Source organism: Berghia stephanieae, chromosome 9 (assembly GCF_034508935.2).
Source record: "Berghia stephanieae isolate SIO BIC M18660-M18661 chromosome 9, UCSD_Bste_1.3, whole genome shotgun sequence".
NCBI lineage: Eukaryota > Metazoa > Mollusca > Gastropoda > Nudibranchia > Aeolidiidae > Berghia > Berghia stephanieae.
Window position 1 is genome coordinate 34,418,405 of NC_088368.1, and position 11,712 is coordinate 34,430,116.

An 11,712-nucleotide genomic window follows, 5' to 3' on the forward strand; every position below is an offset into this window, starting at 1 on the left:
TGTCCTGACTCTGGCTGGAGTTTTGTTGAGTGGGAAGCAGTCAACTGTCCGATTCGTTTTGGGCATGAGATATAATATTTTCCCCCTTCCTCTCATTCGCCCTAAGTGTTTCATTCATCGTGTTTTGTTGATAAAGGGGAAACCCGAAACGTCCACATTATCTGTCTTTGTCTAATAAATTGAAGATTACAATTCAATACTAATCTTTATTTTTTACCTTCGAGCTTCAAGCAATAACATTTTCAGAGGTATTGGTTCTTGGTTGTATATTTTTACATTTTTGTGCATTTGCATATATTATCTATTGTCGCCATAGATTCTCAACTTTGTGTTTATACATTTTCATGCATGCCACGTCTGTAAACGAATTTCCATTTTATTATTTTTTTTTTTTTTTTTTTTTGGATGAATAAAGTATATCTTCTCTTATCTTATCTTATTATTTCAAATTCACACCAATGCTCGAAGTTGTTAAATGTGCTTACTATTTTAAACGTCATTTCCGGTCTAGCAAACAACACAAAAACAATAAGGAAGTTTTTAACATTGGTAAGCTTTTATATAATTACAGTTATAATTGTGCATAGTGCATAAGCTAATTCAACATTTTAAAAATAATATTGAATACACTGCGTTGGTTTGAAAGTGTTTCCATTACAATAAGTGTGGCCGTAACAAGTTGGGTTTTTAGACTTGTAAATATAGAGAGGTTTTTGTTGGGTTTTTAATTTTATTTTGCATGAGTTCAACTTAACCCCGGGTCAAGCCATAAAAAAATCAGGTCAATGAAAAGTAGGATCTTGAATGATTTTGTTTTATATCCAAATAAAAGTCTTGTAAATATCACATTAAAAATAATCTGACGCAGACGTGAGTTGAGATGGACAGATTGGTCCTTCATGTACCTTGCTCAAAATAGCAACGCTTGGCCCATGTATAGATAGTGTGCGCTTGGCTAAGAAGTTCACAACATTGCCATCCGGAAGTATAACGGACCAACACACAAACTATGTGTAATCATGAACGTTTATAGTCTGGATAATACCGTTTAGTGAGTATTACTCATAAACGCAGATGGCAAAAAAAACAAAAACAAAAACAATAACAACGACCAGAGTGACGTCAACTTCATTCTATCTATATTATAGCCAACAATGCAATGTCACCATCTGTCTTCCTCAACTGATCAACTAAGTGATCACTGTCAAATCTATCTTTTGCCATGAATTCATTTTTCTTTTTTTTTTTATTTCAATATCATGATTTCGAGCATTGGACAGTGACGTTTCATTTGGGTGAAGTATCATGCTGAAAGAAGATGACACACATGGATTGTAGCCATCGTTAACTTATTAGGTGAATGCGGTTATCACGGATTGTGTCTCTTAGTTGTAACCAACACAGTGACTACTTTTAAGAGGACAGCACACATGTAAACACTTTTTTTAGGGCTCGATGAATTCTACGAGTAAATAAAACTCACAAAGTCACACAAATCATTTTTAAAACAAGCCTTAACACCAAGATATCAGTCCCGTTAACAGCGTTGTCTCTGCCTGAAAAAAAATGTAACGTCGCCTAACAGGCGTCATGTCTCGTTCTACATATTACGTGTTGCTGTTGGTCAGGGACCCTTTGTAAAGCGCTTTGAGTACGTTAAGTGGATACTGCTCTGTATACAAGCTCAAGTTGTTTGTTGTTTTTGTTTTTGTTTTTTTGTTTTTGTTTTTTTTTTGTTGTTTTTTTTTCTTTTGTTTGTTTTTCGGGGGGGGGGGGGGTAATGCTTAATTTACGTATCCGAACCAGCGACCACTAGCCTTTCGTTATTGTGCCATGACGTAGAAGCTAGGTGTCTTTTTGTAGCTGTTCCAGGTCGCTATACATTGTATTACTGATTCTTGAATTTGGTGAGAGGAATATGCCTCCAAGGTTTCAAGAGCTTGGCACTACTCAAGCAAATGGTGTGTTACTGTTCCTTTGGGGTGCTGGTGGCATAGAAAATTGGATTACAACTATATTATTATGCTTCTCTGCGAAGATTGAAGAATATTATAGTTATGACTGCTTATAACTCATTATTTACTTTTTGGCACTTATTTGATATAATACCAGATTTAAATTGAGCTTTATATAGCGCAATATCCACTAAATGTGCTCAAAGCGCTTTACAAGGGGTCCCTGGTCAACAGCAACATTTAACATGTAGGACGGGACATGATGCCTGTTAGGCGATATTACAATTATTCGGACAAAGACAACACTGTTAACGGCCAGGTACTCATTTAACACCTGAGTACGGTGAGAGAATGTGAGTAAAGAGCCTTTTCCAAGTTCTCAACTATGCGCCGAGCGCGAGGCTCGAACCCATGACCTTCCGATCCGAAAGCGAGTTTCATACCAGTAGACCACATATACCGTATTTAGTTGGTAGTCTTATATTATGGAAGTTTGAGTTACCCTTTTAGAACAACAAATTGGGACGCACATTGCGTATGCTGCATCATTGCGCTTTGCAGTGTCAAAAAAAACATGAAATAAAACCTGAGCATTCTTATAGCGCAGTATCCATTAATTGTGCTCAAAGCGGTTTACAGCGCTAGCCAATATCAACGCTTAACATGTAGGACGAGAAATGCTGCCTGTAAGGCGATTTTACTTCTTTTTTGTTTTGTTTTTCCTCCGACATAGTCTGTTAGCGGACAAGTACTCTGGGAGAATGTGAGCAAATAGCCTTTTCCAAGGACTCAACCATGCGTCCATCAGAACAGGACTCGAACCTTGCACCTGCCACATACTAATATAAGCATTATTTTACCTTTTTTCACTCTTCTTTTCTTCCAAACCAGCTCTTGCTGTAACCAAATCAACATCAAGTTACCAAATATTCATAGACGCGCTTGTGTTCAAGATATTTGTGAATTGATACAACTCCAATAAGTTCAGTATCATTCCCTGCCACCTGTACTATTACTTTTATCGCTACAACAGCCACAACAACAACAACAACAACAACGACAACCACAACAGGAAAAACAACCTCTGCTTAAACTACTATTTTTAAAAAGGAGAAATGAAATAGAAAAGATATGAAAAAAGAAGACCAGACCACTATGAGCAAAACAAAACAAAATTGTGAACATATCTCTCTGAAGCGGTTGTCTATAATCCTCTGATAGACATTTATTCTATGAGGAGACTCATTTCATTAATAGTAGGTGTTAAAGCGATTTAAGCAAAATGAAAGAATGAGAGAATCTAATTGCAGTTATCATGCAATCTGAAGTACATTCAATCAACCACTCAAACGCTTGATTGGTCCGACTATTTAAGTATCCTCCAATATTTTCAGAATATTGTTGGGGTTTTTTTAATTGCAATTTACAAATAATCAACAACAAACGAAACAAAACAAAAACAACAACATTATAATCAACCAACTAAAATCCCTCTACCAGTCAGACTTATCGATCGTTCGAGACAACCAATCAAACGGTCGCAAAATAGATTTCAATGAATGAACAGTCAACCTAAATCATCTTATTCAATTCTGCATTATTTTTTTATCAACCCGATCTAGCAAGTTCTCTAATTAGCAATCAAGTCGATCAACTAATCTGTGTAACTTTGATATAAATCAATCGTATAAATCGATCAATCGATCAATCAATCAAGCCACTAAGAGATGATAGGATGGGTTCGGTTCAGTCAGCGGCCGATACCAACCTAACCTGGGACGAGGATGAACGATTTTCTAAACGGCTGGCATCGGAGAGCAGGGATGTTAATGATGTCTCCTTGAAGTTAGAAAGAACTTGTTCCATCCCTGATTTAACCACGCACTCTGTTGGCGGAAGGTATCATCAGAACAATTCCACGATGGCTAAAGCTGATAGTGACCGTTGCGGATACGGACATATTGCGGGCATTCTCCTAAAGAAACTGGGAGAGGAAGTGGAGGAGGCGGAGAAGGAACAGGAGGAGAAAGCCAAGAAGGGTAACAATTTGGAAACGTCACCTAATTTTGTGTGTTGTGAGCCTCCGGTCTACTATGGAGGAGATACGTCTTCCTATGGTGATTGCGGTGTAGTTATTAGTGGATGCGTGAACGAGAAACAGAAGTCTTGTTTTTGTGATGAGGAGGCTCCTGAGAGTGATTATTTTAATGGCGGTGAGACATTAGAAGAAGCTTGTGAGCGGGAATTCGATGAAAGAAGGATGGCTGGCGATGTTGAATGCGAAGAAGGTAAGGGTGATGCTTGTGTTGAAGATGCCTGTGAAGAGGAAGATGATGAAGATTGTAATGATGAGGATGATGATGAATGTAACGAAGATGACGATGATTACGAAGAGGAGGATGCTTGTGATTTTGATTATGATGATGATGAAGTTAATTATGATGATGATGATGAATGTGAGTGCGATGATATTGATGAGGAAGACGAATATGATGATGATGAAGAATGCGATGAATACGACGAGGAGGTGTGTGAAGAGGAGGAAGACGAAGATGATGATGATGATGATTGCGAGGAAGATGAATATGATGGCGAAAAATATGATGATTGTTTGGAAAGAAACACAAAGGCAGGGGATAAATGCGACAGCAATGCGAGAAATAAAAATGATCATCAAGGTAATAAGAAGTGTCGCATCGTTATCTCACCGTGTAGAAGTCGCAAAGCTGACGACGAGGAAGACGAGGATGAAGATGAAGATGATGATGATGATGATTGTGATGATGATGGAGATGATGATGATAATAACGATGCCGCTGATGAAATAAAAAAATCTTGCCCAAGCACATCCGTTCAATCAAATCGGAGAGATCGTATGAAGCATGCATTTGACGATGAGGATGAGGAGGAAGATGCAGAGGAGGATGATGATGAGGAGGATGAGATAATAATAACAGATGAGGATTACCGAAATGAAATGGACGATGATTTTGATGACATGGATGAGGAAGAGAGGTTGAAATTAGAGGAGGCTGGCATCTTAGTAGGCAAACGTGTCATGGCTGAACTCGATACCAAATATAAGGCTTATGGTGGAGGGAAATTTGACTTGTTTGAAAGTGAAGATGACTCCTTAGGATATTATGCAAATGGTTATAATAAATATGGACAGAGAGCCACGGCTGCAAGCTGTAATATTTGTGGTAAATCAAATAAAAAGCCACATTGCGAAAATTCGATTCCCAACAAAGAATCCGTTGCTCTGGCTCCCTCGGATAAAAGTAAAGAAACCAATTATGCCTCAGTTTACTTCGGAGAAGAGGACAAAACGGAGGACAACGATACAAGGGAAATAGTCCACAAAGGTAAACTGGAAACTGGAATACATCATCCATTTGCAACGGCTAAAACTGGCACTGGCCATTTGTATTTCGACGTTGGGTATGATGAAGATTTTGAAACACCAAAATCGGAAAATGAACAAAAACTTGGGAAGATCCACGTGTTGGGAAGTCAAGAAAAACATACGCAGTCTGACTATATCCGAGAAGTGGATCCGTATTTTTCTTCTCCACCAATGTCAGTATCCAAAAAGGGAGAGAAACGTCAGCCCCAGAGAGAACATCGACCTTCTACAGATAATACCTGGAAAAGTAGGTCTCTACATCATGGTCAGATCGTAGATGTTGATACAAAAGAAGATTACTTGATATACGGTAAAAAGGATAGCGTTAGAAATGTTGGAGACGTCTCCGGTGGATTTTACGTTGACATGTGCGATGAAAAAATTGTAATGCAAGAATATTACAATGTTGAAAAACAACGTGAGTATTTCAACATAGAATGTGCTACTGTAAAGGACGAAAAAGCAACACGCATTTACCAGTCAAAGGATTGTAAGGAACAATCTACAGAGAAGAAAAAGGGTAAAATTGAGAATTACTCAGGTAAATATTCCGACTATAGAACCGTTTGCTGTGACTCTGAAATACAGAGACTGATCAGGTCCGGAAATGATGGGCGAGGTGATTACAACCAGTACGGAAAGAATGAGAGGAAAGTGAAGGATTATTCAAAAGCTTACGATCCTATCCATTTAGAGTCAAACAAAAATGGGATGGAATATTTTAATGACTTTGGACAATTACTGGGCCACGGCATAGCGAAAAAAGATCAACATAGAAGCCATCAAAATGATATTGTTGATGGGGCTAAGATGTCTTTTTCGTCGGCACGTGTTAATGATGATATACAAACACCCAATCGAGACATCGTGTCCAATGGAGACGAAAAAGGTGTAAAACTTGGTTCATATCATTTAGGCTCATTTGCCAAAGATAGTTCTAACATGAAACAATATTCTAAACGTGACGAAAGTGGAATCTTCTTGGTTGAAAAAGCAGTCACCAAAGAAAAACGAGATTTACAACATCAAAGAAAAATAAATAACGGCTGTTGCCACTATTGGGACGACATCACAATACGACCAAAATTCGAAATAACCGAAAGGTCGTCAAAGTGCAAAGTGTATCCCGAGTCTGAAATATGTAACGACAATTATTATTCAAGAAAGGTGGAAAATACTAAAATTTCAAAAGGTGATAGCCCCAGTGATGAACCAAAATCAAGATATGATGTTGATAATCGCAAAGAGTTGAATTTCGTTCAGTTGCAGAGAAGCGCGACTAAGAACAGAGAAGAAGCTTTTAAACGTCATGGCGAAACAAAAATGTCTTTGTCAAAAGAACGTATTTCAGCCAAGGATGTGAACCATGACGCAAGAGCTAACTATAAACCAACACTTTATCTTTCTGAAATAGATCAGGAGATTGAACTACATAAGTTATCACCTAATGATCAACCAATTCATAAGAACATGAGACCTGGGTCAGTGATAGGAAGTGATTGGTGTGATAGGGGTGAGATGTCTATGGCCAATGCAATTCGTGGCAATTGGAAGATGAAACAAGATAATTCAAGAAATTTGAGGATAAGAAGATCAGAAAACAAAGATACGACTGATAAGGAAATACCGAAAGCTGAGAGTGAGAGAAAACTAAATCGAAAACCAAATAATTATCCATCTTTTAGTGTGAAAACATCGAATACGTCAAAGCTAAATCTCGATATAACACAGCGTAGCGACTCCCTCGCCCAGAACGCAACGGATTCTTTGTCGAAAAACACAACGGAATCAGAACAGGCCAGGTCTGATAAGAAAAAAATGGACAACCTACGAATGAGTAGCGAAATGCCTTGTTATAGAACAAAGATAAACCGCCCAGGTAGCCTTTATATGTCCAGGAAGCCTGGTGGAAATTTAAAAATAAAATCAGACAGAGATGTAGCTATTAAGAGAGGTAACTTGTATCCTTATAAAGAGCGTTTTAAGTCTAATGAAACTAAAACCTCAGAGCACTCTAAGACAGAAAGAGGGAAACAGATACTCGGATCACACCACAAAGAAAAAACGATAACACCTCATGACAGTAGGAACCAAATACTAAATCACAATATTGAAGGATTTGGCCTGAAAGAAGAGAACGCGATGAGGACGGTTGATTCTGATAGTTATAATTCATCCAAGAGCAAAGTTCCACAACCAGAGCAAAGAACTTGTACACAAAAGTCACTAGAAGAACAAACATTGCTCGACAGAAATCCCGATCAAAAACCAAAATATTTACATTCAAATGAAATTGAAAAAAATGAAGTGTCGGAAAACGAACAAAAAGGAAGTGATGTTGAGGAAAGTCGTCCAGATGACACTGAAACAACCCGCCAAGATGGACGTCTAAAAACATGTGACATAACTCCACCAATTCAGGGTATCGATGACTATAAAAAAGAACACGACGATGTACGGGAGAAGTGTAAGAGTGTGCTAAAGCAGAGACTGCTCGATCAACTAAAAAGAACCACATCAACAGGAAAACACCCATGTTGCACCATGGACGGAATATCCATTAAAGAAGACGATAAAGAAACAGAGGTCATGAGTGAAAGTAAGATGCATAAGATTCTGAACAGGTATGCAAAAGAAGCTAAACAAAACGATTCGCCATTTAAAAATTCTGAAATATCACCATTTCATTCTAGAGGTGAAAAAAGTGTCTTGAGAGAAAATGAAGAATCGCCATTGCAGAATAAAGAGGACCGCATATTTATACATTCAATGGCTCACGAAATCGAGAGAATGAAACGTTCGCGTAGAACACACGACGCTCTGACATGTCAAGTTAAAACGGCATCCGACCGTAAAGCACAAGTAAAAGTAAGAAAGGTGCCAAGAGTTGCCGTTAGAGGACTAAAATTTCCTCCATCTACAATCGCTGGCAAAGAACAAAACTACGCTGTTGACGTCTCCAGATTTAAATTGCTATTGGCGTCTGACGTTAGAAAATTAGCGGAGTCTACCGAAAGGATCAGGAAAACATCAGACAGAGCAAAACATGATTCTATAGATGAAGCAAGTCACAACGTAGAAATGAATCGTTCGCCGAATTTTAATACCTCACATATTTCTCCAAAAAAATCTAATGTTGCTGAAAAAAGAAAACATAATTTCAGCCGAGGCATTTACAAAACTATGTCAAAAGCCAATTCAACGTATAAAAAAGAAAGGTCACCGCATTCCCCCAAAGGACTTTATGCAACAGCAGTTAAGAGAAGAATTTTACCTAAAAATCAAGTAAACTCCGGGACAAAGTTCAAGTCAGCCATCGACAATGAAAAGCCTAAAAATTATTTTACTCAGCGTCATACTTTGAGCTCCTGTCACGAAAGCAACTCAATACCATATTATTTTGGCCACAACAACGATTCAAAAAGAAACATCACGTCTTCATTAAAAACCCCAGTGATTACTAAGAACAAACCAATTCTAGTCGGAAATATGCCGAACGCGGTATCTGAAGAAATCAGTATTACCAGAGCTGACAAGGCAGACATCAGCCCGTCTCGAATAGTTTATTCTAAACGCAGCACCGAACGTCGTGTGAAACGGTCTCCCTCTAGACATAAAGATACGAATCGGCACATGGCAGATAATGTATGGCTTCGTAGCCTTAGCCGTAAGAGACCAAACAAGTCCACTTACGCAGTAAGAGATTGATACGAAAACACCGTAAATCACGATAAACAAGGATATTCTAAAAAGATTGCAGGTGCTTTTGAATTGCTAGACTAGAGTTTATATAAAATCTTATAAGTATATATGATGTCCCGAAGAAGTAAAATGAAAGCCGAAGATTATTAGTTAAGACTATGCATTTTGATGAAAGCCAAACTTTTAGGGATTGTGAGTTGTGATGGTGAAGCGTCTAAAATGTTTGATGGCCCGAGAAAAGGTGCCACGTGCGGATTTGCAAAATTGAAAAACAAGACAGAAAAACAACAACAACAAATGGGGAAATTGTATTTTAACTGTAAAGTTTTTAGAAGTTTTATAGTTTTGACTGACAAAAGAAAATAATGACATTCAAATTTCAAGCTATTTTATCACGGAATGCAGATAGCCGCTATGACTTCATGACATGGCTTATGAAAACAAATAGCGCTAAATCTTAATGTAATCGATTTTCCTCTATTTTTTATATGTTTTTTCTCGAAACCAACACGCAACTTTTCACAGACTACCACGTTTTGAGGGGTTGGAGATCAAAATAAAAACAGGTCTCATTGCTCTATAATATCAAAGAAAACTGATGATAGAACCAGAAAAAGGCAATATGATAGTTTTTAAAAATTAAAAAAAAAAAGAAATAAATTTGATAAAATTCTCTTTATTCATTTCCCAAGAAGAAATGGGAAAAGGTGAAATTCTAAATAGATGGTCAGAATACATAACTTTATGATGATGAAAGACCTGAAAGAAAAATGTTAAAGTCAAATTTTGAAGGGGCATCAATCATGGAAGAAGAAGTAAAACATGCAATGAAAAAGATAAAAGCAGGAAAAGCGCCAGGACCTGACAATATCACAGTAGGTCAATGGTTCCAATGCATCATATTGAGTCCTATGTGACTATTTGAATCATCCTATTTATTAATTTATTTTTTTAAACGTCTTTGTTTCATGTGAATCTATCTTCACAAATTTGTTTCATCACTAATCTACATAGAGGAAAATCCAAGGGATTGACATTCGGCGTTTATTGGGAACCAGACAGCAGCTTCTAATGGTGCTCACAATACTATGTTATGGCGATCAACCCAAACTTCATCACAGATTTTCAGGTTTCAGGCTCGTTACCACAACGAGTACAAATTGGACAGGTGGCAAGTCCCCACTGATGTAGTGAGCGTGCTGTTAAGCAAGTTCTTGACCGAAGCCGATTGGCTGCCACCCAATGTCGTCTCTTGCCGGTGGAAAAGCCAGGCAACATATCCCCTAGTTTCGAGGTGTCGATGTTCCCGCCCCCTCGAGGGATTGAATTCGTCCAAACCGACTTCCCTCTTGTATATGCAGCTCTGTCCTGAGTCAGGGAATCTCCGTACAAGAGTTGCACGGGCTTATTTCGGCTAGACACGGGGGCATCATTCATCATGCACTTGAGAGGAGTATTCCCATTCCCTCCCTCTCTTTGATATAGATAGTTCGAAGATGACGTCACTCATGTCTTTGTTATTGTTTTTGCCATCCGCGTTTATGAGTACTTCTCACTAAACTGTATTAACCAGACTATAAACCTTCAAGGTTACACACAGTTTGTGTGTTGGCCAGTTTTACTTCCGGATGGCAATGTTATGAGCTTCTTAGCCAAGCGCATACTATCTATAGACGTGATCAGTTTGTCTAAATGCAGTTTGTCATCGAAACAAAGAATCATTGCAAATAGTTGACGGCTTTCAATGGCAGCATAAAGAGTTGGTGGGGTTATTCTCCTAACATCGAGAAGATCTTTATGAGCAGCCATGGCTTTCCCAAAGAAAGATCAAGGTGACTTGATGTACTGATCAACACCAACGGTGGCGCCGCTTGTTTTCCAGAAAACGATTAAACAAACAAACATTGCAAATAGTTGACGGCTTTCAGTGGCAGCATAAAGAGTTGGTGGGGGCTATTTTCCTAACATCGAGAAGATCTTTATGAGCAGCCATGGATTTCCCAAAGAAAGATCAAGGTACTTGATGTACTAATCAACACCAACGGTGGCGCCGCTTGTTTTCCAGAAAAAGATTAAACAAACACAACACGACACAGCACAGCACACACCAGATAAACATAAATAAATGATGGAAATTATGTATATATTACAAATTATCTCTTTACAGCAGTAATATCGGCATGCCAAAATTCGTCATAAAATTCAGTGTCGGATGCCTGTGGCCGTTCTCATACAGACTTTCTAAATTTAATCATTTACTGGTCAAGTCAAGGATTTTCTATTCTTAAGACTGAGCAAAGCAAGTGACTGAAAAATCAATTCATATGAGCGTTTTCTAGTATCTAATTCAAGGAGGCTTTAGTCCATGGTATGGACACAACCTAAATCGACTATTTTGTGCTGGCAATATAGCATCAGTGATCATTCTTTATACTTTTCCAACGCAAATGATTTAATTAGCACAATATCCGGTTTCAATTTTCGTTTGTTTTGTTTTCTATTTGAACTTTAACCTTAATTCATTTACCGTAGTCACGTGAACAACACACTTGCTTCCGTTTGATGTGTTAACACGCGCAATAGTTGAACCAGAAAAAAAAAACCCCAACCCAACCCAACCCAGACAACGTGTTTCAGATGAACCACACA

The 11,712-nt window shown here is 38.1% G+C and overlaps 1 protein-coding gene across 1 annotated transcript; it reads left to right on the plus strand.

The window, feature by feature from the left end:
* The first annotated feature begins 498 nt into the window (after nucleotides 1–498).
* On the plus strand, nucleotides 499–11,659 carry LOC144980108 (uncharacterized). The gene is made up of 2 exons (XM_078927649.1): nucleotides 499–549; nucleotides 2,847–11,659. Exon 2 carries the CDS (start codon nucleotides 3,691–3,693, stop codon nucleotides 9,067–9,069), a length of 5,379 nt encoding a protein of 1,792 aa, XP_078783775.1. The 5' UTR covers nucleotides 499–549; nucleotides 2,847–3,690; the 3' UTR covers nucleotides 9,070–11,659.
* Nucleotides 11,660–11,712: the final 53 nt, after the last annotated feature.